Genomic DNA, 20,001 nt, shown 5'->3' with positions numbered 1-20,001 from the left:
CAATCGGGGAGGATCCTCACTTAAATCAGTCTCCTGGCCCTCCAGGTTGGGGGTTAGGTGTGAGGCTGACAACCTCACTCTATAAAAAAACATTGTCACACCAACAAGAAATCTTCAACCTATTGGTTACCAAGATTCAAAGGCTAGAATGACCAGTCGCAATGAGAGCCAACAGGAAGCTGTCGTTGTGATTCTGGGAGCCCTGAGCACCAAGACAAAGACAAGAATTGGTTCTGGAATGTAGAAACCTGATTTAGCAGTAGTAGACTTGCACAGGCCACCAGGGAGATGAATGAAAATAAGCTTCACATCCTTGGCATCAGTGAATGCAGGTAGACTGGATTTGGTTCGTAGAGGACACGGACCGGTGAAACAATTTTATTCTTAGGCAGGAATGATAACCTACGCCAGCAAGGAGTAGCGCTCATCCTCAAGAATGGTGTGGAGAAATCGCTCCTGGAGTTGAAACCTATCAACGAGAGGTTCAATCAGAGCGAGGTTCTTTTGGAAGCAGGCGAGGATGACCGTAATCCAGTATTATGCTCCAACAAATGATGCTGCTGATCCTGAGCAAAAAGACACCTTCTATGAATCCCTCCAGGCAGATGTGGAAAAAACTTCGTCACAAGATCTCCTGATTGTTATGGGCGATTTAAATGATAATTTGTAACTAACAACATGGGTAATGAGAGAGTCATGGCTATGTTGGTGGAGTTAGGTGGCATGAATGACTTAGTTATCGGGGGCACATTGTTCCCGTACAAGGACATACACAAGATCTAGCTAGAGTAATTAACTCTTACGCTTCTCTCGTATTCTCTAAACTCCCGCGTGCATGCCTAACTCGATATAGTCGCACGGCAAGCTTGAGGACCTCGGAGGACCTTCCAATATTCTTTTAGCAAGTCAAATGAAAGGCGATCTATGCTGACATTTTTCCAATTATTCAATTATGAATTTACTACAAAGGATACAATTTTAGTCAGCGTATATGCCAGATTTGAAAGGTTCGAAATGGAAATTAATCTCAAATAATTTATTAAACTCTCGATGTATTACCATTTAAATCGAATTGTTATTTACGTTACCCGAAACTGTTTCACAGAATAAATGAAAGAAGAGCAAAAAGAAAGGCATTAGCTTCATTAAGTGCCAAAACATATCACGACTTACAGAACGAAGAATATTCAAACCCGTCATGGACAAGGAGACAAGTTACTTAAAACTTCTTTTCAGTTCTTATGCATAGTACTTTTAAAATTTCATTTTTTTTTCCACTATCCAAAGTTTTTTTTTTTTCAACAAGCCCTAGATCAGCTCTAGCTGAATGCAAAGGTTTACACACGCACTTCTGAGTTTTAAGAAAATTCCGCCCGAGTATTATATTTCTGTTAGATTTTAAAACAAAGAGCAGCAGTTTTCCATTTCTGTTTCCTCGCATCAATCATTCATCAAGTAAATACAAGGAAACTCAAAAGAGTGAGAGTGCTCTGGTTATCTAATTTTCAGATTAACCATAGAATTTTACCATCTTATCTCTCCGTCCACATAGTTAGGTTTAAAATTGAACTGAAACAAAAAATCAAGCAATAGACAGTGTTTCATCAGATTCACAACGTTTTCTAATTCCACCAATTATACGGCTGCATTTATGGCGTCCTATTTTCAATTCTATTCTTGGTTTATCAATATATATTATATGTGATGACGCACTGTCTCTTGTGTTTGAGTTTTTCGATTAAATTAATGCGTAACATTAGTAAACGTCGCCTGTGATGTTATAACCTTGAGTTGCAAGCTATTAATCAGCCAATCAGACCGCGATGCTACAACGAAGTTTTCGGTATCAGGAAAAAAACTGTCGTCTAACATTTTATCATAGTTTTCAAGACGTGAAATATACTATATCCTGCATATAACCGAACCAGTGGCCCGTTTCTCGAAGGTCCCGATCGAAAAGTTTTCGCACCCGGAAAGCATAGCAAAATCTCCAACCTTATGATTACAGAGCTGTTTTATTCACATATTCTTAACATCAACAGAGGTTCCCTTCACACAAGAAGTTTCAGCGAGCGTATACACCTCCCTGTTTCTCGAGATACAGACTAACTAAAAATGGCTTTACGGGGCCCGAAGAGTTTCCGGGGCTTTCGAGAAACTGGCCCAGATCATGATTCGAAACCCTAGCCTATAATGTACTGAATGTACCGTTTATTTGCCCCCAAAGAAAATCATCACGGTACATTCACTTAGATAAAACAAAGATAAATTTGTCTTAAGGTTAATTTGTCCTTTAGTTTGGTGACGACCTAAATAATGACTATAAGAATTTAAAGACGGTAAAATTAATGCACGCCTTACTCCGGGTTGGCGAAAAAACTTAGTTGCTACTTTATAATAAACACGTTATATTTTCGTAAGGCAGACTATAATTCAGGGCCTATTTAATAATATTCCACCCACTGAATTCAAATCTTAATTCTAAAAGTGTAAGATCCGGGCAGTTGATTATATAAAACTAGGAAAACTGAGCAGTAAATGGAATGACTAATATACCACCCACTGATCACAAAGAAGTCCATAAAAATAAAACATGGTGTTTATAATGACTGAAGTCCCTTTGCCCAATGTTCTTTGATGAGATTGTTCCTGACTTTCGTTATATATAGCTCAGTTTCCTCATTCTAATAGATCTTTTTAACTTGGGAGGTTTGTTTCTTCATTTCAGACCATGTAATGATACTCTTGAGAATTCTTGCTTTCAAATTTTCAAATAGCCGGTCTAGTGTATATCTGAATGGATAATTTTAAAATGGATCATAACAAAATTCTCTAAAGAATATCACTTAGTCTGTAACAAAACCACTTAAGTCAGAAAATTCTATTGTATATAATACATGCTACTGGTTGTTTTCTATAAGCATGAAGTAAACAGTCGCCAACAATTGACTCAAATTGATTTAGGTCTGTTTTGTAAACACGGAGGGCATTGGCCTATCTAGATATCTGCAACTCGAGCCATTTCACTCAAAGCACCTCCTTTCTTATTTACTAAAGTATCAAATTTGTCAAATTCATCAACCTCTCCATCTTTCAAAACCAAAATCATGTCACAGTCTTTGATGGTGCTTAAACGATGAGCTACAGTGATTACCGTGGAGTCCTTTAGTTTCTCACGCACTACGTTCCAGATTGTTTGCTCTCTTTCAGGATCCACATGTGCAGTGGGCTCATCCAAGATGACGATCTTGTTTTGTTGTAACAGCACACGAGCCATACAAATTAACTGCCGTTCTCCTACACTGAGATTTGCTCCATGTTCCAACAGCTCGTAATCCAGCTGTCCCTCTAAACTTTCTACCAACTCTTTCAGTTTCACATCCTCTAAAGCTCGCCACAAATCTGCATCTTGCAAGTGCTCCAAGAAATCAAGATTTTTTCTCAGCGATCCACTGAACAGGACAGGGCTCTGGCCAAGAACGGATATACATCGTCGAGCCTCTTGGAGATTGATCTGTTTGATTGGAATATCATCAACCAATATGTCTCCATCAGCGTCAGGCATGCGCATGAGCGCTGCCACAAAAGATGACTTGCCTGCCCCTGTGCGGCCTGCAACACCGATCTTTGTTCCTCCTTTGATGTTAAGATTGATTCTCTTCAGTACCTGAGGCCCTCCTGGATAGTACGTCAATGACACATCTTGGAATGTGATATTTCCTTCATGTGGCCAGTGTTCCGGGGGAAGCCTAAGTACTTTATATCCAGGCTCTGAGTCAAGTTTGATGTACGTCATCACTCGTTCAACTGAAGTCATGAAATTCTCGACATCCGAGGTTTTTCTGACAGCATATTGAGTACTAGATGAAGTCTGGATGACATAAACAAGCGCAAGCCCGGCCCAAGCTGATAAAAAAAAAAAATAATGAAAAAAAAAAAAAAAAAGACAGAAAGAGGTAATTTTTTAGTACAAAACAAACCAGTGAAAAATGTTTTTCTCGCATTGTTATTAGCTGGTCGATCTCACGATAGAGTGCATGTGTGCTATCCACCCGGCCAGTTCACGAGGGTCGAAAGCAAAATGGTTTCTTGGTTTCTAACCGTGAAAGAAGAAGAGGTTTTAACAGTCTATGAAGCAGCTGTCCTTACTAACACACACAAAGAAAACTGCAAAATTTGGATTGGCAGTATTTACATGAACGGCTTTATTATTCTTAGCCGTGAGGTTATCGGAGAAACCGACACAAAACGGTTTGTCAGTTCACAATAACGATTCACAACTAGGGTATCTAAAAGATAGTAATGCTGCGGCACATTCTGTTGATAGTGACATATTTTATGCCAAATAGCGGCAAATAAAGATTTCTAAATTGTCTGCAAGAAAAAAAGAACAACCAAAATGTAACTAAAAATCTGTCCTTTAATGCATCAACTTCATGCGTGATGACGCATCGATGTCGAGGTGTGAAAAGGGATCGTGACAAAAAAGCACGTAGTGATTTTAACCATGTTTGCACATAAAGCGATACACATCAACCTCCCTCTTACCAGATCGCGAAGATCGAAAGATGTGGAAATTGCTGGAGCAGAAATCTAACTTATAAATTCTGTACTGGTACGCATTAAATGTCTCTAGAATGTTGACAGACTGTGTCGAGGACGCGTCCATCGCGATGTGTGAAAATGCTAAAGCTTCAGCTTAAATTCATGTTTGTATAAAAAGGAATAGATCGCAGTATATATGAAATTAGCGTGTTCTATGGTTCTACAAGCTTTAGTAACGACGATTTCTCTTCATTTAAGAATTCGACCAAGGAGGCGAGACCGCTAAGAAATGACATGCTAAGTTTAAGGATGACGGCTCGACGGTGTGACATCCTCGTGTTGATCGTGGCGCAATGCATGCACTCTGGTTAAATGCAATGCATTCTGGTAAAAAGTGATGAATTCGAGAATTCGTACCTCCTTCTATATATTCTTCCTAAATCCTGATTATGTTGCTGCTCCCTCGCTATGCTCGCTCCGCAGCAACAACAGTAACAAAGCAGCTTTAAAAGTGTTATTGTTTACTGAAGGTTAGCTAAATTTGTGCGGGTATTTTAACTTGCTGGTGTGGTATATAGAAAACGATTATTCCCTTTAGTGTCAGTGGCTAGCCTCTGATCTAGTCACCACTGCTGCGGGGAAATAAAAGTTAAATAATTGTAATTATTGGAGATTTTTACCGAGTTTTAAATAAAAAAAATGAATGAATGAATGAATGAATGAATGAATGAATAAATGAATGTATGAACTGAGAAATATCGTGAACTACATCCGTGTTTTAAATTTGTTTAAACCAAAATGGTAGCCTTTGCAAGTCCCTGCCACACACCACCATAGACTATGAAACTTGACCAGCAAATAGCTATTTATGAAGTGGAATAGGAGGCAGGCATGGTCTCAAAACAGCAGACCCTCAGAATCAGTATTGTCTGTTGTGAAGGTTTTCATTTACATTACAAATGCACCTACCGGCATCTTGAGACACTAAAACAGCCGCCAGAGACACAGCACCAATTAACAGGGATGCTAGAAGGTCCAAGCGTACACCAAGCCATCGCCCACTGGCCATCACCATAATATACGACTGATTATGAACATCTTGATATCTAACGAAGAAAAAAACGCACTAAGTAAATGAACTAATAAATGAAATTAGTCCTTATCGCAAAACGCCTACAATCACATTAGGTGAAGCACGAGAAAACTTATGCGAGCGAGTCCCATATGTGGAGGTGGCCTCGCCTTGTGAGGGCTCTGGATTTGTAATTAGTCTCCACATCTCGAACACCAGTCAGCCTCCAACCAGTTGGGACTTTTTACCAAGTTTTCGGTTCTGTTCAAAATATTTTTTTCCTTAATAATAGCATAGCACTGCTAATTACCATAAGACTTAAAGGGATTTAATTTTATTTACAAATTGTCTCGATTTTACTTCTGATTGAATGACAAAGTGGCGCACGATTTCTAAGCCAATCCCTAAACGCAGTAATGGGAAAGCAGACGCCCTTAGGTTTTGAACTAAAAACCTCCCTAAAGACTGTATAGACCACGAATTGTACCTGTAAAACTGATCCACGAAATCCCTTTGTCTGCCTCTTGTTCGAATCGTGTCCAGTCCATTCAGGGTCTGGGAGAAGTGAGAGAACACTGGACTGCGGCATATTGACTCTAACCTTTTGAGTTCTCTGGACGTTTTCAAGTAATACTTGGATATATACACGACTAACACAATCAACGGAACAACAAGAAATAGAAGCCAAGGATTTGTAACAGTTGGTACAATTATTGACGCAAACACCAACAAGACTCGCTGGATAGATACTAGAAACGTCTTGGGCAGCAACTCGTCAAGGCAGCCTATATCTTTAGAGAATCGATTGAGTATTCTACCCACGGGATTTGAATCAAAGAAATGAACCGGTGCTTGTAAAATAGCTACAACCATTTTGTCATGAAGGCGTTCAGAACATCTTAATGAAACAAAAAGGAATCCACATGCTCGAATGACGGCAAAGATAACGGAAGCACTGACGAGACAAGCATAGATAATGAGGTTCGTGTTGTCTTTCTGATCTTCTGGTAGTTTCTTTGTTAGCGAGGAGAGCCAGACATCAGGAGCAACTATCATTGCTGAGAGCAAAAAAAAGCGATATTAAAATAATATGACAAAAAAATTGACAAGAAGCAAATCATAATGAAATTGTCATTGACCAGCTTAGATAGTAGTCCTGTAAGAAATACAAAATAAAACAGCGTACAATTGCTACCCATGAACGAGTATGTAGTTACAATATTAACTCTTACCTTGCGTTATGAAGCACAAACAAATTACTGCACAGATTATTGACCAATGTACTCCGCTTCTAAAGTAGTTCCAGTAAAGCTTTGATGAAACCACTCCGATGGAACGATCTTCTTGTGATATTTCCAGACCCCTGGCTTCATTAAGTAGTAGAGCCATTGTTTCACAGCCATTGTTATCTTCGTTTTTCTGTTCAATCTTCCGAGGAACGCTCTTAGTTAACTTGCTATCGTTCCTAACTGTCTGATAGAGAGGGTCAACAGTTGTGTTTACAACACCTTTTTCTTGCAGTTCAGTGAAACTTCCTTTTTCCAACACACGGCCTTTGTACAACACAATCACTTGATCAGCTTCTTTCATGTGCTGTTCTTGATGAGATGTTAACACTCGCGTTTTATTTCCCAGTAGTTCGTTGATACATGTTTCAAAGATATGTTGGCCAACTTTTACGTCCACAGCACTCAGAGGATCGTCTAACAAGTAAAGATCTGCATCAGCGTAAACTGCGCGTGCTAAACTAACTCTCGCCTGCTGACCTCCACTCAGAACTTCTCCGCGTTCTCCAACAACTGTTTGGTCATAGTCAGGAAACCGCTGGATGTCTTCTTTAAGAGCGCATGCTTCAATTACTCTGGTGTACTTTTGTTCATCGTGTGGTTGACCAAACAAAATGTTTTCTCTTATTGTTCCAGAGAAGATCCAAGCTGTCTGGGGAACATAAACAAAAGAACCTTGGAAGGTTATTTTGCCGCTGATGTCAGTGATCTCACCGGCGATCGCTGAGAGAAGAGTAGATTTTCCACTTCCCACTGGTCCAGTGATGACTGTTAGACTTTGTGACTTTGTGGAAAATTGGATATCCTGTAAAATAAAATCGTCTTCTCGCTTGGTATGTCTGTGCGTCAGACTTGACACACATAAAGCACTGTGTTTTTCCTGATTTTTTACTTGGTGAAAATTGAATACTGCTTCCTTTTTCTTCTCCTGATCAGAGAGACCGTTCGTAGCTTTGGTTGAACCGCTGTCTGTGTCACTGGTATCTTTGCTAATTTGACCACGTGAGATGGCGGGGATATTTTCTAAAAGAAGAAAATCTTCTATTCGTCCCAGCGACGCATAAGCGTCGTTTGTTTGTAGTAAAGCAGAGGAAAAGTAACGACATGCTGCTATTCTTGCGATATCCATAAAACCTAGTAGCATAAAGACATTGATAGGTGTGATGGGTTGACCAGTTAGTACAAGAGTAACGACAGACAATAGGGTCGCCATTGATAAGGAACCGTCCTGCAAGGCCAGAACACCTGACAGTATGGCACTTTTCTTACGGATGATGTTAATTTCACTTCTGGAAACAGAACAAAATAGGAATATGAGAATACATCAATATTGATATGATAACAAGAGCGTTGCCTTGAAAATTTTGTTTGCATAAAGACCACGAAAAATAGCAGTCAGAGACCGTTTATTTCACGATTGTTGGTCCAAAACCCAAGAACGCTCCGGAGTCAATATTAAGCCACCACATTTGTTTTCCACTTTCCACCTACCTTCGTGTGTGTCGAATTTTTTTTCTGCATTCTTCCTCCCACGCACGCGTTTTGATGGCACGAATTCCAGAAACCACCTGGTTCATTAAGGAGATGCGTCGGTCGGACACCGCCGCTGTACGCAAGCGCAGTGCAGCACTAATATAGGAGAACCCAGCGAAGTATGGCACAAGAAAACACAGGAAAAAGACTCCCATAAGAGATTGCCAGCCAATCAAATACTCCAGTAACACGGTTATCACCACCAGGACAAAGCACGAAGAAATCGATGTGGAAAGCCACATGATGGTGTCTTCCTCCATTCGCTGAACATCGTTTGATATAAGGTTTATCACGTGGCCTCCGGTGAATTTTGACAATGCATCCTTGCTGAGAAGAAGCGTCTGCGAAACAAGAAAAACTGTTTAATATTTTTTTATAAAAAAAATAAATTAATTAATTAAAGGGTCATCATCGCCGTCTTTTTTTAAAAGATAGGCGTCAATTCAAATAATACTACTTTTCTTCTACCATGACAAATTATGAACTAAAGAAATTTTCTCATGTGAAAAATCGCTGTAATGTCAAGTAAGTTAGGTTTTTTCTATTAATTAAGCTAGTGTTCGAGTAGAGTAAACTCGGTATCGATACTATGAAAGACAAGCGTGACCGTCAACCTACAATCGGGAAAGTAACACCTATTAAAGTTATGTAGATATGGGCCACCCCAAAGGGCAAGGTATTTGCACTTTTTTGGCCAGATAATAGGTCATGGATTTTCTCGTCTTGGTTTTGCGCAGAAGATTATTTATAATACGGGATAAAATGGGCAAAGAAAATAACCTAAAAATGCAATTAAAGGACATCTAGAACATCCAGTTCTGAAAATAAGAATGGATTTTAGAAGTAACGACTTCTAAACGAGAACAAGCAACATGCTCTAAATCGGGCAACATGACACGACCAGCGTAAAACGACCTAGGCATCATGATACCCCTTGAAACCTCTAAACGAGAACCTTTCATTATCTTACGCCAAACCCCATTAGAGAATATTAAGCGTCAAGAAACCAGAGGATATGAACTAACAAAGTTCGTCAGTTGCAAATTCATCTACCGCCTTACCTTCTAGGTAAAGGTAATTAAGCCTCAGGGAAGCAGGATCTATCCTTCTCTGTGGCTATTCTTAACTACGATCAGCCGCTCTTTTTACTGCACCGCCGCGAACGAATAGAAAGCGCGGTCGCAGGTTGAACTATTCTAGACTACTCGTGCTTACCTTTTGGTAAACTAGACCTTTTAGGGCGCAACTGATTCTGATACCCAACAGCTCACATCTATAGTCGTGTTGGTGCATACTGAGAGCTCTGATGACAGCATTGATACACAAAGCAAGTGTACAAGCGTAGAGAAGATTATCTTTCTGTGGCTCAGCTGATATCAGTATTGAAATAAGATATCCCAATAACAGTGGTTGAAGAAGGCGAGAAATTGATTTTAAAGCACTTGTGAATACAATAATCATAGCATCCTTGACAGATATTAACTTTATGACGCATTTCCAAAGTCTAGGCCTTGTTTGATTTCTGTTGCACTTTGTTTTTTCTTTGTTCCAGTTTTGTTGAAGCTGATCGGTCAGAAAAGAGGCAGAATTCTCTTTTGAAAGCGGTAAAAAATCATTCTCTTCTAATGGTCGTTCACTGCCTATCTTGAAGATACTATTCATCCATCGAAATAGCAGAAGAGACAGGAAGCTGACTATTTCTGTATCTTTGTTCGTAGAGATCTTCTTGTATCCATTCCTTGCCATAACAGTTAATCTGAAAAATAGCGAAGATCAACATACACACATCAAAATTCAAGTTTGACGACAAGATAATATAAATTTGTCTTTCTCAAATTTATGCCGCAAATACTGCAGTTTTAATCGGCTGGGATGCCCGTTCGTCAGAAAAAACTCGGTTGTCGAATAAGCTCGGAAGCCCCAAATTTTCAGTGGTATCCTACAAGCAAACTTTGCAGACTGAATTCATCAAAGAACAAAATTACTCTCAGGAGAAATTTCTCAGCAAGGTTTTTCAAAGCTTGTTAACCGGCTGCGGCCAGCAACAAAATCATCTGAAAGAACGCAACGCCTTGAAATTTATGTAACGTGTTGGAATACGACGCTGCCGCTTTTACCTTCGGGTAATTTATTCAAATAATAGTCTTGGCAGTTGCAGCAGTCTATTATATATTAGTAGAATTCTACTAGTATACTAATGCAAATGCTGCAATCTGATTGGTTGAGCTACTCGTATACTATCAGCCATCAGAGTGCAGTGGCTGGCGGTCCTCCACAAAATGCGACGTTTCAGTATCGTTTTTCCGAAGTTTTGAAAGAAAGTTTAGATGTAAATGGATAATTAAATTCCTGAGAAGACTAAAAGAAGGACATAACCGGTTTCTTGACTTTAAAAACTTGAAATTATTGAAAAAAACGAGTGCCCGCGCGTAACCAACTGCAAATTTAGGGACCGTTCATTTTTTATAAGGTAGGGGGGGCTGGTGGGATTTGGGGGGGGGCCATGCGAAAAAAAATGGCTTTCGAGGGGGGGCCATCCCAAAAAAATAAGGGAAAAAGGGGGGGGTCACGTGAAATATTTTAGTAAAAGTTTAAAATGGCATAATGTTTGAATATCAAAAAAATTGCTATAGAATAAACATAGAAGGCAGGATACAAATTTATTACAAACTTTCCTTCTGCTTTAAAAAAACGTTTAGCGACAAAAAGCATTTGTAGCTACTGAAAAGAAGTATTTAACACTGTTATTTTCGAATGCAACTTTCACTGGCACTCATCTTCATCTCCGCTGTCGTCGAGTTCTTCGTCGCCGCTTGTGCTGCTATGGGAGTCTCTTTCACCAATGCTGCAAGAAGCAGCACTGCTTTCCGTCAGAGTGTACTCTTCAGGGTACATGAAGGTGTAAACATAATCTCTGACTTCCCGCTCAAGGTTGGTGGTGATTCTGCTTCTTGCAGCACTGGTGAAATAATTCCCTTCCAAGAGCTGTGCGATGTATGGCCCATCTCTTCTAAATATCGACGTGGTAACATCCTCAACTTTAAGACACTCTACCGGGACGGCCGTTCTAGGAGGGTACACAAGGCATTGTGGAAGATCATTTCCTAGCGGGTTTCCAACACAGATTCCATAAACTCGTTGGACGTTGTTTTCAGTCCGCTTCCTCTTTCTTTCATTTGACTTTCTGCGGTTTTCTTTTTTCCTTCTCCTTTTGTTGATGTGCTGTTTGAGTATGCCTTTGAATATGCTGTTATAATTGCTCTTCTTATTTTCTAGTGCTTCCATGTCCTGCGTGACCTTCGTCAACTTAGCTTCTGTACATTTGATCTGTTTTACATTAAAACTGTGGGCAAATTCTTCGCCCTGCTTTAAAGCAAGCCAATTGGACTGAAAGAGTGTGGAATCGTGTTCCTTTACATCTTTCAATATGACATTCAACTTTTCCACCATTGCTCTGTGCTCTTTGATGGAGAAGTTCAGTTTTCTTCCATCACTGGGCTTCAACTGGTACCCTTGCATGGAAAACTCACTCGCCCTTTCTGAACAGCCATCCGCACCTAGAAAAATTGCCTCTTTTGCTTGTAAGATGTCAAACTGCCTGGATCGTTCAGCTGTAAACCTTTTCTTAAACGACTCGTCGCTTTCGCCATTATTGCGCATTTTGGAATGAGCCTCTTTCATGATGCTCATGTAGTAATGCGCTCTTTCCCCGATTGGATTAACAATATAAAGAAGAACGAGCATGGAAGTGGCAGGCTGGTTTTATCTGACCCAGAGAGCGTTGCTCTATTTGCAGATGAGTTTATTGCCAAATCGAAGTTTGTGGTGGATTATCTTCAGCATCTTGAAGTGCTGGAATTTAAAAGGAAAAAGAGAGCAGAAGAAAAGGCAAAGTTAAGTAGGGAGGAGGATTATCCTTGGACTGAGTTGTGCGAAGATCTAACCAAGCTTAAAAAGCTACGTGTTCCAGAACTAAACAAGTACTCAAACCACCACGGGCTGAAGCAGCATTTGAAAAGTAGCAAGAGTGAGAAAGTAAAGGCAATTGTAAGACATTCATGCTTGCAGCAGAAGAGTCCTCTCAGAGCTGGCCCACCAACACTGAGAAATGCCAGGACATTGACACAAAATGACAACAGGGCAAGTGCTGACAGCAGTGAAACAGATGAAAGTGACAATGATGAGTATGACAGTGATGCCATTGACTCTGGGGGAGAAGATGACTCAAGTGACATCACTCTTGCATTCATCAATTCAGATGAGGAAGATGCCAATTAGAGGCCAAATGCCACACGCTCAGGGCGAGCCATAACTAGGAGATCCTAAATTGACTTCTCTTTCTTTTGATTTGTTTCTTAAACAACAGCTCTCTGTCGTATAGAGATTGTAAATATTGTCTTCATAGTGAGCACAAAAACGTGAAGTAGGGGGATAAAAGAGAAATATTAAAAAAGTTGAAATCTAAATATTGTTTGTTCAATTTTTTTTTTTTTGGGGGGGGGTCATCCCAAAAAATGTCCGCTATAAGGGGGGGCCATGTGAAAAAATTGGTAAGCTGAGGGGGGGTCATGCGATTTTTAAATGGTGCTTCCCAAATCCCACCAGCCCCCCCTCCCTCATAAAAAATGAACGGTCCCTTACGAAGCACAATTAAACGTGTGCGATTTTGTTAGAGCGTAAAGTTCAATAACGTGTAGAAAAATAATTAGAAACCGTTTTTTGCATTAATTTCAGTTAGAATTCTGCTAGAACAATTAGATAATTCGCTCTCGATTTCTATGCCGGGCGATATCACCTCATAGAAATCTAGAGCTCATAATCTAATTGTTAATTAGATCGGATACTTTTATGGTTTGTTTGGTAAGATATGGGAAGAGGAGGAGATGCCCCAGGACTGGAATGAGAGCTACATTGTAAAACTGCCAAAGAAAGGTGACCGCCGGGAGTGCAAGAACTACAGAGGAACATCCTTGATGTCGGTGGTAGGGAAGGTACTGAACAGAATCTACGTCTTCAGGGGGCTGAAGATGCTACAATGAGAGATCAGCAGGCTGGCTTCAGGAAGGACCGCTCCTGTATCGATCAGGTGGCCACTCTTAGGATAATAATTGAGCAGCCCATTGAATGGAATACTTCTCTCTACGTCAATTTTTTTGACTTCGAGAAGGCTTTTGATGTTCTTTGGTGCCTTATGAGACACTATGGCACACCAGGGAAATTCATTCGAATAATCAAAACCTCCTACGATAGGATGACTAGCTTGCAAAGTCTTTCATGCTGGTGGACTTTCGGAGAGCTTTACGGTCAATACTGGGGTCAAGCAAGGTTGTTTGATGGTACCATTTTTAATTCTACCCGCTATTGACTGGATCATGAAGGAAACAACAAGAGAACAGCGAAATGTGATCTAATGGAACTTAGGGGAGCAAGCAGATGATTTGGAGTTTGCAGATGACATCTCCCTTGTGTCAAGTAACAACCAACAAATGCAAGACAAAACAGTAGTAATACACGCTCATATGAGCGGTAACCAATTAGGAGCCGAGAAAGACAATAGGCTATTGTTTGGAGAACAATGGATGCTATTGTTATCCAAGATCCAAGATGGCGCTATTTATTTTCAGCCAATCAGGAGCCGAATTAAGAATTCAAGATGGCGGTGGCCACGAAAGTCGGCCATGTTGGAAAACAGCCCACCAGCCTCGACGGAGGACTGAGATCGATCTCATCTACGGCGACTCAAATCACGCCAGGGTCACGCAAAAAATGTCATGCAACTTCAAAATCGATACTTACAGTGTCCTGTGGTCCTAAACGACAGAGGTCCGGTATTTGAAAACCAAACATCTCACAATGTCAAATGTCACGAACTTTAATATGAACACTTTTTGGCTAACATTAAAAGATATGACGTCATTGCCATGTTGATCGAGTAAAAAGACCGGTTTCTATCGTCATCACACAATTTTTCAAATGAACTTTAATGTCCAAAACGTTTGCGCTAAAATTACAGAAAGCTGGTCATTGTGTCTCAAATAAGGTAACACTATCAAAAGAAATGGAACAGAAATAATTTTATCCAGGGTGAATGCAATCTTTGACGAGTAACGAATAGTAAGGGAAAACAAAAATTTATAGGTTAAAAGGTGAGAAGAAGAAAAATACAATTGAAATGCTTCAAGTGAAAATGAATTGCTAATGGTAGTTTGCAATAAAATCTAAACTCCTTGATCTCGACTGTTCCCTTGAGAAAAGCATCATTCAAAGGAATCTTGAACAAACAAAAGGCATTTTGGGCGACCATTGAAGAATTAACATAATTAGTCAGAGATGAAACATGGAATAAATTAAAACCGAAAAGCACATGTTTAGAAGCTGAAATCATGATAGACTGTATCTTAACCCTTGAGAATAAAATCAAAGGAATTTCAAACAAACGTTTCGCGCTTGAAGTAAAGATTTAACTTCATTTACAAACACTGCAAATCGCTCCTAATTCAACAATTATGGTTGTCTAAGCGGGTTTCCAATAGCGCCAAAATAAATCACTTAATCAAACATAGTCCTTTCCTCCAAAGCGTCACACAACTAGCAATCGCTCAACTCCATAGCCACGAAGACAGGAAAGAATGTTACGCTTAGAAAAGAAGACGTGTGCTGAACGTTGTCACAAGTAAAATGAATTCTATCAAGACCGATTGACTTATAAATTCGTAAAGCAAAACAAAAACAAAAACAAAGAGTCTGAGTCTTTATAACGTCTATTGAATAATGATAATAAAAATAATAACATGAACTCCGAAAGAGAATTGATTACAATTTTTAACTCTTTAAGTCTTGACCGTCGGTATTCCACAAAGTGTTGGGAGCTAAACTCGTTTCCAGTTTCACAGACTCTTGTTCCCTGGCCCCAGAACGCACGATATTCTGCTCTAGTTTTCTTTGCTTTTGGTCATGAAGTCTTTGCCTGATGCGTTCCTTATTCTTGGCACAGTAACTTCTCCAATACTCGCTGATCCGTTCCCTGTTGTTTTTACAGTATTGTCTTCGGTAATTTCTGACGTGCTCCTTGTTCTGTTGACAATAGGCTCTCTAGCTGCTGGCGAGTCGTTCCTTGTTGTTTTCATACCATCTTTTACGACGGATTTTGAGTATCCCGACGTTCTCTGCACGATATCTCTTTTGTTGGGCCAGGATTCGCTGTCTGTTCTTGGCATAATATTTTTTGTGGTAGGCCTTTTTACAGACAACCCTCTGGTCATTCCCTGACAGTTGATTGGAGCAATTCATCTTGCGTGTGTGGCGTCTTACGAATAATGACTTAAACCCTGGAATCACACACTCTTATAAAAGGCACATGGCTAATTCAGGTCTTAACCTCTTCTTCTACTTCCTCTTCGTCATCATCGTCGGGGAGTAACTTCTTCCGCATTAGTCTGTTTAGCAGGAATTTCCGTTTTGCCACTGCCGACTCGGCCGCTTCGTCAAAATCCATCTCGTCTTCCTCAATAAAGCGTCGAAGAGTCTTCATGACTTAACGGTGTATTGCGTCGTGTTTGATACGGTGAGTCCATTTTAGACGCTCAAAGTAAGTCCTTCGTAGCTTTCTTCTACTTACAGGTAATAGGACGTTGAAAGCAGCATTTTCGGCATAATTTTGGGATTTTTCCTTATCCAGGAACTGCTGGACTTCTTTCAGGTAGGTTTCTTTGACGACTTCCCCGACGTTTTGACGTAGCGGACTCCACGGATCTGGTTCATCGTCGTCCGCTTCTTCTTCCTCTTCGGAGCTGCTACTATCGTCATCTTCCTGTTCCTCTTCAGGCTCCTCTTCATCCACCTCTTCTTCCTCTTCTACGTTCTCATAATTGTTATCTTCCACGGGACCAAAAATATCTGTTGAACGATCATTCATGATTCTCGTCGACCTTCACCCAAGACAACGTGCTTCAAATGAGCCGAGTCGATCAAACTGATGTTTAATATACCATTTTGGGCAATGATCAGACATCCTCTCTCTTTCTTCGATGCCAGCGCGGGTATCCTTCGTGCGTCATGAGGTGACTAAACACGCGTTTCCTGTCATCACTAGCGGGATGTAAATCCAGGACCGTGTACCCAAACCGTCGTTCGGTCACTTTTTGATACGCGTCCATCATGTCTTGCCAGCAAGCGGGAAAAGCTTGAAGCAGTAAATTCTTCATCCCTAATCGATCTCTTGGATTTTTGAAGGCTACGATGTAATGGGCGTTCCTGGAAATACTTTTGGCGTATTTCCCTGGTGGAAATATGTCTTGGCACAAGTACAACACGGTGATATTTTGATGATGAGAGTGTTTGGTGAATAGGTCTGCATGTGGTGGTGGTGGTGGTGAATCTTGTGGTGGTGGTGGTGGTGGTGGTGGTGGTAAATGTGGTTGTGGCGGTGGTGGTGGATATGGTGGTGGTGAATCTGGTGGTGGTAAATGTGGTGGTGGTATAGGTGGTGGTGGATTTGGTGGTGGTGGTAAATGTGGTGGTGGTGGCCGTGTTAATGAATGTGGTGGTGGTGTAAATGGTGGTGATGGTAGTAAATGTGGTGGTGGTGGTATCGTAAAAGATGGTATGAAAACAACAAGGAACGACTCGCCAGCAGCTAGAGAGCCTATTGTCAACAGAACAAGGAGCACGTCAGAAATTACCGAAGACAATACTGTAAAAACAACAGGGAACGGATCAGCGAGTATTGGAGAAGTTACTGTGCCAAGAATAAGGAACGCATCAGGCAAAGACTTCATGACCAAAAGCAAAGAAAACTAGAGCAGAATATCGTGCGTTCTGGGGCCAGGGAACAAGAGTCTGTGAAACTGGAAACGAGTTTAGCTCCCAACACTTTGTGGAATACCGACGGTCAAGACTTAAAGAGTTAAAAATTGTAATCAATTCTCTTTCGGAGTTCATGTTATTATTTTTATTATCATTATTCAATAGACGTTATAAAGACTCAGACTCTTTGTTTTTGTTTTTGTTTTGCTTTACGAATTTATAAGTCAATCGGTCTTGATAGAATTCATTTTACTTGTGACAACGTTCAGCACACGTCTTCTTTTCTAAGCGTAACATTCTTTCCTGTCTTCGTGGCTATGGAGTTGAGCGATTGCTAGTTGTGTGACGCTTTGGAGGAAAGGACTATGTTTGATTAAGTGATTTATTTTGGCGCTATTGGAAACCCGCTTAGACAACCATAATTGTTGAATTAGGAGCGATTTGCAGTGTTTGTAAATGAAGTTAAATCTTTACTTCAAGCGCGAAACGTTTGTTTGAAATTCCTTTGATTTTATTCTCAAGGGTTAAGATACAGTCTATCATGATTTCAGCTTCTAAGCATGTGCTTTTCGGTTTTAATTTATTCCATGTTTCATCTCTGACTAATTATGTTAATTCTTCAATGGTCGCCCAAAATGCCTTTTGTTTGTTCAAGATTCCTTTGAATGATGCTTTTCTCAAGGGAACAGTCGAGATCAAGGAGTTTAGATTTTATTGCAAACTACCATTAGCAATTCATTTTCACTTGAAGCATTTCAATTGTATTTTTCTTCTTCTCACCTTTTAACCTATAAATTTTTGTTTTCCCTTACTATTCGTTACTCGTCAAAGATTGCATTCACCCTGGATAAAATTATTTCTGTTCCATTTCTTTTGATAGTGTTACCTTATTTGAGACACAATGACCAGCTTTCTGTAATTTTAGCGCAAACGTTTTGGACATTAAAGTTCATTTGAAAAATTGTGTGATGACGATAGAAACCGGTCTTTTTACTCGATCAACATGGCAATGACGTCATATCTTTTAATGTTAGCCAAAAAGTGTTCATATTAAAGTTCGTGACATTTGACATTGTGAGATGTTTGGTTTTCAAATACCGGACCTCTGTCGTTTAGGACCACAGGACACTGTAAGTATCGATTTTGAAGTTGCATGACATTTTTTGCGTGACCCTGGCGTGATTTGAGTCGCCGTAGATGAGATCGATCTCAGTCCTCCGTCGAGGCTGGTGGGCTGTTTTCCAACATGGCCGACTTTCGTGGCCGCCGCCATCTTGAATTCTTAATTCGGCTCCTGATTGGCTGAAAATAAATAGCGCCATCTTGGATCTTGGAAAACAATAGCATCCATTGTTCTCCAAACAATAGCCTATTGTCTTTCTCGGCTCCTAATTGGTTACCGCTCATATGAGCGTGTATTACTACTCAAAACAGCACAGTTAACAACTAATTCCATCAAGCTAGGCTTGCGTCCTAATGTGAGCAAGACCAAGGTTATGAAAGTCAACCGTACAAACAACAGACCAGTCACAATGAGGAGTACCATCTTGGAGGAGGTAATATCTTTTGTCTACCTAGGCAGTAAAGTCAGCATTGACGGGGGTTCCGATGAAGAAATTAAGGTTAGGATAAACAAAGCCAGAGTAGCTTTCAACATGTTGAGGAAGGTGTGGTCCTCCAAAGCCATCTCGATCACGGTGAACCAAATTTAGAATTTTTAACACCAATGTGAAAGCAATCCTCCTCTATGGTTCAGAAACTTGGAAATCAACTAAGTGAATGACCCAGAAAGTACAGTCCTTCGTCAACAAGTGCCCTAGACGAATTTTAAAAATCAGTTGGACAGACAGGGCAACGAACGAGATGCTGTGGGAAAGAGCAGGCGAGGAACCAATCGAGATTCAGATATTAAGGAGAAAGTGGAGGTGGATAGGTCACACCTTAAGAAAAACCGGCTAACAACATCACCCGGCAGGCGCTATGTTGGAACCCACCGGGTAAGAGGAAGAGGGGTCTCCCAAGGAACTCCTGGAGAAGGGGTATAGAGTCTTAAATGAGGAAGTGGGGCCGCACCTGGAACTTGCTAGGAAGGCTCGCCCAGAACAGAAGCCGATGGAGAACTGAACTAGTCAATGGCCTATGTTCCACTGAGCTGTAGCTAGGGGGCAAATCATCATCATCATTAGATCGCAGCTTGCTTTATCCAAGTACCCAGTGTAGTTTGTCGCCGTATCTCGGCCGCAAGTTTGTAAGCGTCCCAGCGTTGCAAATGTAAGTCTCTGTATTAGTATCACGGTTTTTAGTTTGTGCCGTTTTCGCTTTGTTTAAGTTTGTTTTGTTCATTATTTCAGTTTTAACCGCAATCACCCCATCGTATCATCGTATCGCCGCGTCAACGCTTGGTAGCGCTTTCATTTCGTTTGTTCCACTTATTGCACCATGCTAGCATCAAGACTGTTTCTAAACAAGTGGTTGATCGCCAGTGAAATAACGTGCATGTTAAAAATGTTATTGGTAGCTGGAGATGGTTTCGCGTCTTGTCGGTAGTTTCACCAACTGTTTACTACAGAACAGAGCACGGTCGAGGCTTTTTTAGCATAGTACGCCATTATATTTAGTAAAAATAGCTATTGAAATTCTTCTTATTATTTTCTTACTAGTGGTTCGTGTGCCATATTTTTGGAGTACAGTCGAACTTCCCGTAAGCGACACCCAAAATGTAGCTAAAATGTCAAGCCTAGGTGGTCGCTTAAGCCCCGG

The 20,001-nt window shown here is 40.5% G+C and overlaps 1 protein-coding gene across 1 annotated transcript in view; it reads right to left on the bottom strand.

Moving 5' to 3' along the window:
• Positions 1 to 1,599: 1,599 nt before the first annotated feature.
• The window catches only part of LOC110046387 (ATP-binding cassette sub-family C member 4-like), a 23,303-nt gene continuing 4,901 nt past the window's right edge, over positions 1,600 to 20,001 (bottom strand). Inside the window, exons 2-7 of the mRNA XM_020752079.2 lie at positions 9,652 to 10,192; positions 8,395 to 8,777; positions 6,850 to 8,192; positions 6,105 to 6,675; positions 5,515 to 5,651; positions 1,600 to 3,906 (exon numbers count right to left, since the gene is read on the bottom strand). Coding sequence (XP_020607738.2) covers positions 2,999 to 3,906; positions 5,515 to 5,651; positions 6,105 to 6,675; positions 6,850 to 8,192; positions 8,395 to 8,777; positions 9,652 to 10,182 — 3,873 coding nt within the window. The 5' untranslated portion in view covers positions 10,183 to 10,192 and the 3' untranslated portion in view covers positions 1,600 to 2,998. The remainder of the gene's footprint in view (positions 3,907 to 5,514; positions 5,652 to 6,104; positions 6,676 to 6,849; positions 8,193 to 8,394; positions 8,778 to 9,651; positions 10,193 to 20,001) is intronic.

This window comes from Orbicella faveolata, unplaced genomic scaffold, assembly GCF_042242905.1.
Source record: "Orbicella faveolata isolate gen_17 unplaced genomic scaffold, um_ofav_v1 contig_2, whole genome shotgun sequence".
Taxonomy (NCBI): Eukaryota; Metazoa; Cnidaria; class Anthozoa; order Scleractinia; family Merulinidae; genus Orbicella; species Orbicella faveolata.
The sequence above is the reverse complement of the archived record's forward strand: the minus strand, read 5'-3'. Positions and strand labels throughout refer to the sequence as shown.